General features: G+C 41.9%; 1 protein-coding gene across 1 annotated transcript; it reads left to right on the top strand.

Annotated features, from left to right (window-relative positions):
• The first annotated feature begins 2,305 nt into the window (after positions 1-2,305).
• On the top strand, positions 2,306-4,107 carry LOC121625944 (fish-egg lectin-like). Its single transcript, XM_041964273.1, has 5 exons — positions 2,306-2,363; positions 2,485-2,721; positions 2,814-3,028; positions 3,162-3,289; positions 3,966-4,107. Exons 1-5 carry the CDS (start codon positions 2,309-2,311, stop codon positions 4,105-4,107), a joined length of 777 nt encoding a protein of 258 aa, XP_041820207.1. The 5' UTR covers positions 2,306-2,308.
• Positions 4,108-15,187: the final 11,080 nt, after the last annotated feature.

Here is a 15,187-nt window from a genome sequence, read left to right as displayed (position 1 = left end):
TTTTGAAACAAACATCGCACACGCTCACAGATGACAGCTTACCTGCGTAAAGATGCAGGTGACGGCGCACAGCGCTGATGTTCAGGAGCAGAAATCACATTAACCACGTTTGATTAATGTTTTAATTGCCTATTATTTGGCGTATATTCATATTTTTTCTTTGTTCAGTGAAATAGTCATTTTATTATTCAGGTTGACAGCTGACTGCACGCGCCAGTAAAAGGATGACGGCAAGCAGAGAGCGGAATGACCTTTACGCTTTTACCGCTGTTACTTCGGCCACGCCCCCTGACTACGATAGCCATAATTAACCAATATTGATCCAAATAAAAGGCGCATCGGATTATAAGGCGCACTGTCGGTTTTTGAGAAAATTAAAAGCTTTTAGGTGCGCCTTATAGTCCAGAAAATACAGTAGGTCAAGTTATGAATTTTTTTAATTAAAGCAAATATTAAAGTCCATTCTTTTGGAAGATTTTTTTTCTCTAAATTCTCAACTCTCCCAATAACCATCACACAACCCTACACAGTTTTCTTTGGATCCTTGGGTTGACAGTCTGACTGCACTGCCAAGTTTCGATGTGTGACGGCTTCACGAGTTAACCAACACTGAAAACATCCTCCCATCTTATCCGTACTTTCCAACTCAGAGGTCACCACCCTTCACCCAGTCCAGAATGGGAGGCTCTGCCTGACAAAAGCTATCAAACTGCAAGTACATTTTTGAAATGACAGGTTACAGTAAATATGTGTGTAATGTGTTCAGTACACACCTTTTACCGAAACACGAGCATGCACACGCATGCAAGGATGAAACATGGACACAAATACAGCCTTGTTTTTTGAGCACACAGTGTGTTAAATATAGAATCAGAATTAGGTCAAAAAAGGTTTTTTCTCGTTGTTGTCAATAATTTTGCCAAATTATTGACTTTGCCCTTTGAATTTTATTGGATTTTAATATAAGGTCTGTTTTCTGCATCAGTCTGAAAAAGTCGTAACCACCCTAAAGGTTGCATGCAGCAATTACTATACAAATTAGAAAAAAAAAAATCTTGCTCATGTTTTGCTTCAGATTTCTGCAGTGAATGTTTTTAAGGGAAAAGTTCAGCATTGTGGAAAATACACCTGTTTGAGCTCTATATGCTGACAGTCACACAAGAAGATTAATACTCATTCTCTCATGTCTGTATGGTGAATATGTAGCTGGAGCTAGTAGCCCGTTAGCTTAGCTTAGCCTGAAAAGTGGAAACGGGTACTATAACGATATGGTTCTCTCCAAAGGAAATAAAATCCACCTTCCCATACCTATATATTCACTTTCATGCACGTATGGTTTGTCTTCTGGGAACATCATGGTGAGTTCAAGACTCCAGGAAGTGCTCCAGACCAAGAAATACTCTGTAACCTCAAAAGCCTAATTTGTGCACTTCGGGTTTTGTAAAGGTTTAACAAACCAGACATTACAAGATTAGCGAGCTGTGTCGGTGCTGGTTGGTGGGTTTGGTTAACTTTGGACAGGACTAACCGTATTTCTAACAGATAGATATGAGAGTGGCATTGATCCTACGCAAGAAAGGGAATCAGGGTCATTTCCCAAAATGTCGAACTATTCCTTTAAAGACTTAATATGCTACAATATTTGCATGCACATTGGTGAACATGGTGACTTCCCCTGACAACGTTCAGTCGCTGAAAACAGAAACACTTTCATGTTTTCTCTGTTTATCCTGGTAAGAACAAAGCACTGATGCCATGTTGAAAATCACTGATTAGTATGTCTGTTCTACTTCACAATTCTACTCCCCTGCATTTCTTAGACTAATACTGTGCTTATACAATTGTTTTGCAGCAACAGTTACCTGTTACCATACAGATTAAAAACTTAACATTGATCTTAACATTGTGATGATGGAAGAGACTGCACTGGCAAGTTTTGATGTCTGACAGCTTCACAAGTTAATGTCCTAACCAACACTGAAAACATCCACCCATCTTATCCGTACTTTCCAACTCAGAGGTCACCACCCTTCACCTGCTCAGGAATGGGAAGCTCTACCCGGCAAAAGCCATCAAAGCTCGAGGGCATGGTTGTTAAATGAAAGGCTACAGTAAAAAAGTTTTCCTTCTTCCTCAAACAGCCTGCAGAACCAGATTTGGCTGTCATTAAGCACATGGTCCGGACCGATGGCTCCACAGTATAAAAGCACAACAAACCAGATGGGATGTAGGGTAGCGGCTCCACACAGATACAAAGGTCCATCCTGAGATTCACTGCTGACTTCAGTCTCACAAACACAGAGACAAGATGAAAGCTGTCGCAGCTATCGTGCTGGTGCTCTGCTACCTGGCTCCCAGTCAAGGTAGGTCCCTGGTTATTACAAAATGAATTGTTGAAGCAGCATTAAGTGGAATTAGATTTCCTTTAAATGGATATACGTATGTGTTCCACTCACATTAATAATGATTTTCTCATCACAACAGCCTGGAACTGCACTGAGGGTCCACGGCTGTACCATGCCCTACAGATTGATGCGGGTCATGGACAAGTGGTTGGAATAAACAGGTACTCCTATGTGTATTTCCTGTTGGGAACACATTGGTACAGACTAAGCTCACTTAGAGTCAAGCATTGCTCAGTTGGACCTGCAGGACTATGGGCAGTTAGCACCACGAACAACGTCTTCAAGTGGTCAGCTGGTCGCTTTCATCAGCATGGTGGTAAGCATTATTATTGTTTTCACTTTGTTTAAAATACATATTTTCCATTGCTGATTAAATGACCCGTACCTCTGTGTTGGACTCGTCTTCAGGTATGGGCATTCAACAGGTGGATGCTGGAGGTAATGGTCAGGTGGTGGGAACTGGTTCCAACCAAACCTACTGTCTGACAAGAACTAACGCCTCAGCCTACAGAGAAGTGGCCGACATGAGCTGGCAGTCGCTGTCATGGACTATGCAGTACTACAGCTGCGGCCCATTCGGATGCTGGGGCGTTGATTCGAGCCATAAGGTCTACTTCACACAGGTTGGACGCTGCAGTGCAGTGCAGTGAAATCTCATGTCTTTTAACTCTTGGTGGTGTTGGTGTTACTTCTAAGATGCACGAAGCAGACTCACTCGCTGATCAACAACTACTCCATGTATGCTCCTCATGTCAGGGAATCAATGCATCCACCTGCGCCACCGGTGGCTGGATACACCTACCAGGGCAAAGCATGAACATGATTGAAGTGGGGACTGACGGATCTGTTTTTGGAGTGGGCACAGATGGCCGGATCTACCAAAGGTAAGGCAATGACATTTGAGAGGATTTTTTTTAACTCTGTTTGCAGATATAACAGGGTTACAACCTGAAGCATCCGCAGCAGGGAGGGAGCAGGTCCTCTTTCACAGACTCCGCAATATTGCATTGCCATGTTTCTAGAGTAGCCCGGAAAGGACAAACCAAGCACTGGCTCTAGACCACATCTTTCGTGTTTCTAGCAGTCACCACAGGGGAGGGGGAGGTGTATTCAGCTGATTGCAATCTGCAACCTCACTGCTAGATGCCACTAAATCCTACACACTACTGTGCACAATGTCTTTAAGGGCATTACAGCTTGCATTCATGTGCAATACAAGAAAAGTACAAGTAAGCCTTTAAACAAATCATGACTTACACTTCTTGCATGTCCTTCAATCAGTGTAATGCTTAGAATGGTGCATCATCCCTCTATGATCCATCCAACTTCACGGCTTCCACCTGTGACACAAAGCATCAGTTTAAAAGTGTGGCCACTAATTACTACACTCAATATATATATTCATAAATTCATACACATGAAATCAGGACCAAAACAGAATTTTCTGCAAAATAAAAAAAAGATTAAATAATCTCAAAGGCAAACCTTCACAAAAAAGTGTCTCTGATGGAGTTGTTAAGGTGATGGTTTTGTGTGTTTCTCTGGCTTTTTTCTCAACAGAATTGGCATCAACAGTAGTTGGGCACTAGGCACAGAGTGGTCCATCATCGCAGGCTGTATGACAATCCGCCACGTGTCCTATGACCTGGGCTACCTATGGGCTGTGACCGAATCTGGTTTGGTCTTGCTGTGCACAGAATAACGCTACCTGCATGTCAGAGGACTCGGTATTTTCAGGGAGTGGTGTTTTGGCTGTCATCTCTATAATGTTCTATTCTTTCTTCAGGATACTCAGACATTTGATTTTTCTGTCAATGTAAAAGCTACGGTGTAACTATTCAGCCATCTCCTTGTTATTAGGCTACCGCTTATGTTGACAACAGTGAAAATTGATTTTTAGATGCACTGTAATGTTTAATAATGTAGTATCACTGGGCATCACTCATTAATCAGAATGTAAAAATAGTGTTTTATGAATAAATCTCTTTTTAAAGATAAGCACAGTGCAACAGAGTAGCTACGTTGGTTTAAGATTAAGAATATACTGTAAATGACATCAGGATTTTTTTATATTTTTTTAATTTAAGCATACTGGATTGTGAAAATTAATGATAAATGATAAACCTAATGCAGTGAAGATACATCTTGGGGAAAATGGATCATTTTTAAGAATTTCATGTATGAAACATGTGTAGCCCCCACCTGCCAGCTCGCATACTTTCTGCTGTTTTAATAAATAATAATGGAAGCAATTTCATCTGACTTTTTTGTGAATGAGTGGGGGGAATTGAAGAAAAAAGAAACGTGTTAAACATTTCCAGAGGAATTGATACGACTCTTAAAAAAAACAACACATTTAAAGCATGTCTGCGCTTTTGAACACAAGTAATTGGAAAAAGAGAAATTTCAAACAAATAGAAAAGAGCAAATGTCACTTGACACAACACACTCTGAGGAGACATTATAATCTTAAACTCACTATATGCAAAACAAAGTAAGACTTATCAAGATGAGCTATTAAAGCATGATGTGAGCTATCAAGGTATGTTTCTTTGTATTTCAACACACACCAGAGTCTTACTCTGCCTGCGGAGAGAGTATAATATCTTTCCAAAGTTTGAAAGTAAACCTGATCATTTATAGTTCCCAATTTTTATATTAAAAAAAATCAACAAAATATGTATATTTTCAGCAAAAATGCAAATGGACAGAACTGCCATTAGACCAAGGATCATATTTACACATTTGACAAAAATCAACATGACCTTATGTTTCATAGCTGAGCTGCTGAAACAGCGGTAAAGCATCACAAAAAGGTACTGAAGGTCAGACTGAAACAAATCCATGATACGTAAATAAATAAGAAATCAGGCACAAAGCAGCTCCAGTGGGCCTGATTTCTTTTAGGGAGGCATATTCATCAAAACAGTGCCAGTGATGAAGGGGGAAATTAAGTCCAGTTGCCGTTGAATGGCGGATTGATTTGCGGCTCTGTTTGAGCCTGTGTTGCTGAGCTTGATTGGTAATATCACAAAACTGTATGACATTAATGAGAATTTTATGGTCTCACGTTTCGGCACAGCATGGATATGTGCACATCATAATAACACAAGCACAAAGGAACTGAGACAGATGCAGGGATTTGCTGTTGAGTTGCTGGTACCAGCGATGGAGTTTCAGATCTGACCATTTCTGTCTCCCCTCTTCCCTCTTGTTTTAATGGATGTTAAGTACCTGACATTTAAACGGCATCAGTAACTTTTGCACACCCGTGCTTTGGGAGCTCAGCAGGGATGTGTGAGATGATACAGCCTGTCTACAGAGTCCTTCACCTCCTCCTCCTCATACGCCACCTCTATTAGCACTGCAGCAGCGTGCTGACTTGTGGGTCAGACATAACCACGTAAACCACATCGCACTGTCTTGGGAAAACTATGAGTCAAGAAGATTTGGTTGTAGAGTCAGGGCAGGTCCAGATTACTTTGCTTCATGATGAATTCTGTATGCATGCTTATGCTTCGTGTTCTCATAAGGATCAGGTGTCAGCACGAAGGTGAAGGTATCTGATCACTCCGCAGTTCTTCTGGTCATCGGGGTTCTACAAACAATATCCCGCCACCTTCTATTGTCTCTGCCCTCTAATTTATTCCCCATCCGCTCTCTCCTCCCCGTCCTTTGTCTCTATAACTTAGTGCTCTGTTTTCCTCCTGTCTCTCTACCACGACCCTAAACAGCATGAGGCAGAGTTACACCCTGTTTATTGGTAAACAGCCCTGCTTTTTACAGACTCCTGAGCAGGTATGAGGCATCAGGTGCAAACTCATAAATCTTCCTGGATGCTGTCCTGCATTTAAATGAGGTTATTAAAAACTCTACTGTAGATGGAGCACATCATGCTTTCTCTGTCTCCATTCCTCTCTCTGTGTTTTTCTATGCAGTTGAGTTTGTTCTTTATGTACACACTAAAACTTTGTTGTTTTAAGTGAATGCGAAGATAGGTCACCCTGTCATAAGATCAAAAGCAACTATGACTGGAAAATTCTGATTCGACTCACTAAAGCTTCCCCATGACTCCAGTAATATTCTGAAGACACAAACTATTGACAAAAATGCAGAAAATTCATCAGCTGAGCTTTTATCTCCTCTTTCCATGGAGCTTGTAGTTAAATCATACCTGTCTGGCAGCCCAAGCCTGATGCTTGAAGGCTGCAGATTTGTCCAGCATGGCTTAGCCGCAAAGGATGCACGCTGATGGAGGTGCATACGTAGCTTGAGGCTCCACAAAGCCTTGGGGACATCAGGGATCTACCACCCACCCTACTCCACCCCCATCCCTGGAGCCCCATGAGACTGAAGACTATCTGCTCTTTAATATTGGAGGCTATCTACCAAAGGAACAGTGGTCTGACTGTGCCAAGGACCCAAGCATGCCCACATTGAGGACACTGTCTGGTCCTCATTCACTGCTTCTAACCATGTCACTCACCATACAAGCTCCGTCTCTATGATCAAAATAAATACATCACAATACATTTAAAGCTAGTGTACAGTGTGTATATGTAGCATTTTTTGGTTTGCTTGTTGAAACTCTCTTTACATCCTGACAGCAACCAGTAAACTACCTGCCTGTCTAGAATGACATACAAAAAATAAATGCCTATATTTAATATGACTAGTTTAGCAGCTTAGATGAGAGGAAGCAGGGGAATAAGTTGTTACTGTGACTCTGGACATGTTGTAGGCAGAGTACTGAGTGAAGGAGTGTGAAAAATGGTTCAGAATAGAGATGCTTTTGACCTCTCCTGAGCTTGGAAGGAAGGCTTGATTGAGTGATTTTATGGTTTGATCCAGCAGTCGGGTCCGTTCAGCCATCAAATGCTGTGAGTGATGTGGCTGAAGACAGCATGAGAAACAGGGTGAAGGAAAGAGGGGAGCAGACATTTCACTTTAGTTGTTTAAAAAAAAATTCTGCTCTGGTATGATCGAGCTTGCCCTTATCAGAGCCCTGTGCGCATGTGGACGGATTTGTGCATGTAGAGCAAAAATGCTCCCTCGCGAGGATGCTACTGTTCTGTGTGTACGTGAAACGTGGTTTTTATGTGTGGGGGTTTTTGAGACTAATCAATCAGGAGCTGCAAGCTGCATTTCTCGCTCTTTATCAGTTCTTTGCCTCTTTTTTGCTGCGGCAGAGGCAACTTCTCCTTCCTCTTCAAAAAATAAATAAATAAATAAAAATCCACAGCTCCATTTGGATAGTGATTGCATGGCAATGGTAAAAGCTTCAAAGCATTAAGCATTCAGGCCAGACCCAATTTAAAGTGCTCCCACACAGCTGAGGTCTTTGACTTTTTGTCTTCCCTTTAACAGCCGAGGTGAACTGAAGTGTGACGGTCACTGCTGTGAGTGAGAGGGATGTCAGGCGCCCAACAGTGCAATTAAAAAGCATTTATATCGTACAAGAGTGTGCTGCAATGTATTTTGCAGTTTGCATTTATTGAGGGCTTACATTTAGGGAAAAAAGACAAAATAAAACATGATATCTGGATAGCAAAATTTTAAAAACAAATATCTATTCAGCAAATGAATATTCAAAAGTCATATATTCCGGTCGAGATCCTATATGATATAAAACCTATGAAGTGAAGCCAGGCTTCAGTGCAGCAGCTGCTGGTATTTGGTATTCAGTGTGGAGGCCATGTTGAGTAAATGTGTTGAGAAATGGGACCCTCAGCTGATGATCCATTTCACTGAATTCACTGAGCTCGGCCTCCTGCAGGCTTTCAGCTCTCTCCATTACCCATACATCACACACGTGAGCCCTAACAAGCAGCTGGCCGGCCGACTCGACGCCAAATTGCACCAAATTGTTTTATTCTTGTGACTGGAATCAAATCACATCCCACTGTGGGGGAGAATATGAAGCATTATCATTCCCATTCAAACTGAGGAGGTAATTTAATAGAGAACACCACTCAGATATAAACAGGTTTATTTTCCATCCATACAATTTACTGCGTCACACTAATCCAGCCTCTGGCCTCCCCCTGCTTTCATTTTTACAAAGAAAAATGGATTTCAAAATGCAGCCAATGCCCAGGTGAAAATAACTACAAATTATAGCCTCAGCTGATTTGTATTGTAGACAGTTTTGTGTCACCAAGTTTGTACAGTATGCGACTCCAAGTGTCATAGGTCCTTATGATATGGTTGGCTCAAGGGCGCCCTCTCTCAGTAGGTAAATGCCAATGTTCATTGTGAACCACTGCCAGGTCATGGGGGACATGTCAGAAATGACGCAAAAGTGCAACTATGCCCCTGAAAGAAGCAGAACCGCTAAGCCTAAATTCAACTTTAAGGAAAACAGCTGTGGGAGAATTAAGAAAATTTCAAGGTAACTGTAAAGTGAGTTCCCCTTCAATGATTTTACCCAGTACAACACATACAGTACAGAACCTCAGAGCTGGAATAGGTTATATCTTATATCTTCTATTAGACCCCTAAAGAGACTTAAAGTTTCATCATAACATTTAGATCTGTCTCTGTGGAATTTACATAGTAAAATTACTATCAATTCATTAGTAAGGGGGAAAAAATTCTGGATAAATCAATGCTGCTGTAATGTTTTCAACCATCTACCATTAAAGGTGTTTTAGACTTTTATGACAGCAGGCTGCAAGTGACACTAAATAGCTGGGGGTGAGCTCCTATCCATGTCTGTCTCATAAAGACAGACCTCAGACAGAGTTTTCCTCAAGGTCACATTTTAACGTAAACAGTAAAACCTGGCTGCACCATGGGCCTACAGGCATCCTCAAGATTCAGAAAAAAAGAATGAACTAAATGATAAGATTATAAAAGAAGCAGAGGGCAAGTTTACTGTATGTCATTATCCAGGGATGCAATATGATGTACATTAAAAAAAAACATCTTTCATATTATAGCAGCGCTGAAGCCTAGTGGAGAGTAAAATCTTTTTTTGACAAAAACAATAATTAATTCATGTTGATATAAAGTAAATCTGCAACAAATTGAAGCTAGGAACAGATAGATGTTTGAGGTAATCCTAGAGAGAGGAGTGTGTGGTGGGCTGTCAGCCAGGCACCTGCAGGTGTTGCGTTCCAAATCTCTGATAGTGGCAAGCAATGGGACAAGTTCCCCATGTACCATGGCTTCTTGACAGGCTGGGAGTGGCCACAGAGGTACTTGAGAGGTGGGTTGCCCTGCAAAAAAATAAACAGAAAAACAGAAATCAAGTCAACAGACAAGGAGCTCTTACGGTGTTTCCACGAGAACCCTGTGGGTGGTCAGCCATATGTAAAGAAAAAAAAATAGCAGGGGTGCAGGTGATTCAAACATGGGTCCATTTGTGTTTCTATTCATCCCAAGGCAACGGAATCACAGACACTTGTAAACATGCATCAGACTGCCATTTGTTGAAAGTCTGATGACAGGAAACATGACATGAGAAGATGAGACTTGGCTCGGATCAAAACATTGTCAGTGTTGACGAAAAATGACAGAACAGTGTCTTCCAAGCCACTACAAGGAAGCCTTTCATAAGAATTGGCATGACACCTTTCAGAATTAAAATAGATACATTTCCTCTTGTCTGTTTGGTAAGCAACAAAAATGCATTAATTAGTTGTGGCTTCTCACACTGGAAAAGGGCGAGTCATTCAGAGAACATTAAACCACAGCATGCTGGGAAAGTTACAAAACCACTCAGACGCAGACAGCCTTGTGGCAGTAACTCCATTCCTACAAGCACTGCATTTCATAAACAGTTAAACAGTCTAGACACATTTTTCCAACATTGCAGCGCTCCATCCCATCCAGACCACCTGTCCCATATCCCGTAAAGTGAAATAACTGGATGCTGTTTACAAGCTATCAATCCAAAAACACAAAAAGACAATGGAGGTGTCAGAAATGTATGCTCTGATGGTGGATGAAGCAAGCAAGTCTGTCAGTCGGTTTATTTAGCAGATTAGAGGGGTCCGTTGCTCCGTCCGTTACTGATGAATGGAGTCCATGAAGGTGCAGCCATCATCAGCAGAGAGGCACCAGACAGACAAAAGTCTGTACGAGTCCGACCAACAAGTTCCGTCTTCGAAAGGCCGATGACATGACAGAGTCAATCATTTTCAAGGGCAAATGAAGTAGCTTATTCCATCTTTTCACGAGAGATCACATGAGGGTAATTCCATCTTCCTAAATTCTCAGCACATACATTCTGTTTTGCCCATTTTTTGGCACCTAATAAATAAACAATAAACTCTTTTCTTCAACCAATCAGTACTGTACAGTTTTTCCCCTAACAAACATCCCCAACTTCCACCTTTCGATATTATCTCTAATCAAATTGTCAATTGCTGATTAAATTCTGGTCCACCTGGCCTGTTTGGTCCTGCTTAAATTACAATAAGGTAGAGCTACGATATATTTAACTTTCAGCAAGTGAGACTGTTGAGAAAATTGTGCTGCTGGCAGTAACTACGCTGATGTTGATGGTAAGTCAAGTTAGATACTCTGACAATAAGATCCACTGGAGACTGTTTGTTCAACCTCTTGTTATTTTACAAATAAAGCTGACTGTCAGCTTATTACTATATGTCATATCAGTATTGAGCATTTTTAAGTGTTCCCCCATATAAAAGCACTGTTTCAAGTGGTACTGACCATCCCCACATCCCTACTACAGCTGATTAAGCTTGATTAGGAAACATTATGTGCCAATAAAGGTAAAACCACCACCACAAAAAGTGAACTTGCCTGGCACTGGTCATGAAAATGTATGGATGTATGGAACGTATGGAGAGTTCACAACTTCATGCTACTACCATCGAAAAAAACAGAGGAGAGAAAAACAGCAGGAGAGGAGGAGAAAATAGAGAGCAAACATCAGCTAAAGCCTCAGCAGCAGCAATCACCAATCTGCCAGCCAAACCCTCTGTTTTCATTTGTTCCATGTGTGTTTCCAAAACCCTTCATGAACATTTCAGAATTCAGGTGTTTTACTACCGCGGCTGCAGTTCCAATAAGGCCATGAGCAAACTGCACAAAAGCTCAATAGAAACCTCGGGATGAAGGTTGCAACTGGATCACACCAGCTGTGAGACACGTCAACACACTGATGTTCTGGTCCCATGAGTACTCAGCAGTCACTACTCCATTATTACAGGATTATTCAGTGACTCATTGGTTGGACTAGGGCCATCTTTGAACTTGGCACTGACTTTGATCTCAACTACACACCTTTAAACGGCCAAAACTATGACACAACTTGGCTTTGATCAGTGCATTCAAGAAGCAGCTGCAGACAATAGAACTCATTGATCGATTACAGTACTGTGTCCCGAAATCTGCACAGATGTTGTCAACAGCTACTACAGTGACCATGATCTCACAGCACGGTTCCTCAGGAGACATGAACAGTTTTCAGTTGACATTCGATATTCACGCTGTCGCCAAACAACTGATCATTTATATCCGGCCAATAACGACACGTTGTACATTCATGACTAACCGTGTCAAACATTCCTTGTCTCAAACGAGGGAATGAACACACATGAATATGCCAATACTAGCCATGAGGTTAAAGGTTGACCGCGTGTAGCGTGTGACGTTTCGCGACTGCATCTTGCACGGCTGTGACACTCTCACGCTGGTGAAATCTGTCCGCAGGCAGACATATAAACACCTGGCAAAGTACTCACACCCACTACTGTGGTAGTTCTTGCTGCAAAAGGCATGTCCAGGACCACATTTTGACTCACACAGACTCACAGGGTGAAAACATGACAGCCAGGGCTGGTAAATGTGACCCCTGTCTGGTGAACATACCCTTGCGTGTGGAAGCTTGTATGCATACTGTACCAAGAAGCTTTGAACCAATACTTTTACTACTTAACTACTGGCCTGCATCAGCTAACCCATACACCAATCAGATTGGCTGCACACACTGAAAAGGCATCCTCCACTTGAGAGGGTGCAGGGAAGAGCACAGATTGATTTCCAATATGTCTGCGCTACCAGTCGGACCACTGACTCCAATTAAACCCACCGTGTTAATTGTTAAGCTCATTTAGCCTGATCTCCACCATCCCTCCTCATCAGTGACATTTACTCGGCGGTGTACTGCCATCTGGCACTACGGGACAAAAGCCGGTGGGCCGGTGGCCAGACCCAGTCTCTTTGAGCCAATGAGATACAGGTGAACAGCAAAAAAAAACTTGTTTAGCTTGATTGTGGGTTCAGCCACAAATAGCACAGATGATCCCCAAATCAGGGGTGTGGAACCTTTTTCCTGCCAAGGGCTATTTCAATTTTTATAACATCCGTCAATGGCTATACTCGGTAGTGCACGCCTGCACTGAGTGTGCCAGCCAAACACGTTGATAGTCACACTCAGCAGCATATTCAGATGCCACAGCAGGCTTTTGTTCTTGCAGATTAGGAAATTGCTCAGTGTTTCCTCTTTCCAGCTGCACTTGCAGCAGCTTTAATTTTAACTTCGAATCATTTCACATTCAGCTCTGACAGGTTAATGTCCACCATGAAGGTCAGATCATACAAACACTTGCTGTCACTGAGTTTCCTGGTGAGGTTTTCCTTCATCTCTCTGAATTATTCCAGACACTTCGGAGCGGTTTTACTTTGTCTGGTGCTCGCAGCGCTGCAGCAGCAACAAGGCTCTGCCTCCCAAATCCTTTCTTAGCAATTCTTAGTTCTTAGCTATTAGCTTGCTCACCACAAAACCTGCCCACAGAACACTGTCACACTGTCTGTCTCTGTCAGAACGTGGTCTGTGAAAGCTGCTCGTTGGACATCCAACTCCACCGAAAGGCGCTAGCTTTATCCGAGCGCATTTGCGCATTTGTAGCTAATTTAGTTGTTTAGCATGTTTGTAGCTGTAATAACACTCGAAATTAGCCTTTTTCATCACTGTCAGCTTGTCCCAAAAAAATAGCTTTGGCACACTAATTTACCTTTTACTTCAAAGATTCTGACTTTGTCAATTCCTCTTGGAAAGCGCGACACTTTGCGTCTACTGAAGTTTTGCCGACAGGCGCCATGATGCAGTGACATAGTACACGCGTGACGCGAGTGGTGCTTTCACGGACCACTCGGGAAAAAAATGAATTTACTATTTTATCGTATTTTCTTCATCACTGAAAAAAATAAACGGCTTTTTTGTATTTATGAATTGCTTGAGCTGCAACATTTGCTGCTAAGTCAGAACTCATTTTGTGACTCTTGAAAGAAGAAATAACATATTATCTTACAATTAAAAAAGTGCTCCTATTGCTCACTTCAGCAGAAGTTTTTGCTGCTGCATCCTTAAAAACTACTTCCTCTAACACACTCGCTGCCATTCTCTTCCTGTCCACCAGATGCCCTCCGACTTTTTCTGCTGTCCCAGTCACCTCACCTCACTCCATCCTCCAGCCACTTCCTTCTGCCCTGCAGTCACGCCTTTCCCCACAGTCCCTGCCACCTGACCTTCCCCCTCCACTCCACAGTGATCAGTCAGTCTGCAGGTGTGATTTCTGACCAGTCTGATTGTTGTAATGAAAAGAGTGAAGCTCAATAAAATGTCTTTTTATATGTTCAGGACAGCGGATGGATGTGAGGACAGCAAACACATTAGAGAGAGTACAATTTCTTTTCACAGAAGCATTTAATGAACATTATTAAGACTCTTTCTCTGCCTTTTTCCCAACACTTTCATTATTTAATGTTATTAGATGGCAAATTCTGTGATTACATTGATTTTCATTTTTATGTGATGCCTCTCTATGAGCTTTTACTTTGTGCTGTTGCTGCCTTTACGTTAATCTGGCGGCATCCTGCACAGACGTTTCAAGTTCAACCTAAAATTGAAGTTGGGATTTTTATGTAAAAATGCCTCACTTATTCAGACATGAGCTGTTCAGCTGCTATCACATTGACAGACACATTGCTTTTCAAAGGGCAATATTTAGAGTTCATTTATCCAAACATACTGTACTGTTGGTGACCAGTAAATCTTCCAGAAATGTTCCTCTGTCTCAAAAAGATTTTATTTCTTTGAACTCCTACATGTGAGAGAATACATTTAAGGAATAAAATGTGCATCAAGGGCATGTTATGGACCCAGAAACAATGTTATCAACAAACCTTTCCATTTTCCTCTCCACAGCAGCACGGCACAAATGGCCAGAGCTGCCATCAGACTGACAGAGCTCATCTGTACACATACAGCATGTGAAAGAAAAAAGAGGAATGTGAAATGACGACCTTATCCGTCATCCTTTGCTGCTGCACCATCTGCAAACCATAAAGCATCACAGAAAGCTGCTGAAGGTCATGGACTGAAACAAATCAATGATAAACAGATTAAAATGAATAAATAAATACTCACACAGGGCGTCAGCTCCATTTGAAAGACTGTGAAGAAGAGGAAATGACGCTTGTGCCGTTTAGGCGTAAATGGTGGGTTGATTTGTGGCTTCTTGGGTTAAAAAGAAACTTTAAGAGCACTACGCAGGTTTTCAGTGGGTCTCGCTGACATTTACATGCCGTGACTGGGTTTTTGGCAGGGATGTGGTAGTTGATGCACCATGTAAACCTGATGGGTCCCGAGATGTTTGACAGGATAAGACAAAACAGCTGATAGCTCATCTTTGTTGTTTCTTTGTGAATCACTACACAGTATAACTTCACCTCATCAAACCACTGAAAATGCTGCAGATTAAGTAATTTGAGAAGGAAGGAATTGCTTTGCGCTTGAACTGGCTCCA

This window comes from Chelmon rostratus, chromosome 22, assembly GCF_017976325.1.
Source record: "Chelmon rostratus isolate fCheRos1 chromosome 22, fCheRos1.pri, whole genome shotgun sequence".
Lineage (NCBI taxonomy): Eukaryota > Metazoa > Chordata > Actinopteri > Chaetodontiformes > Chaetodontidae > Chelmon > Chelmon rostratus.
This window is presented reverse-complemented; position numbering and strand designations above follow the sequence as displayed.

Excerpts from the sequence above, each read along its gene's own strand:
- LOC121625944 (XM_041964273.1), top strand. The coding sequence starts at position 2,309 with ATGAAAGCTGTCGCAGCTATCGTGCTGGTGCTCTGCTACCTGGCTCCC. Across the intron at positions 3,029-3,161 it reads ATAAGGTCTACTTCACACAG|GGAATCAATGCATCCACCTG; the intron begins GTTGGACGCTGC and ends TCCTCATGTCAG. Across the intron at positions 3,290-3,965 it reads GATGGCCGGATCTACCAAAG|AATTGGCATCAACAGTAGTT; the intron begins GTAAGGCAATGA and ends TTTTCTCAACAG.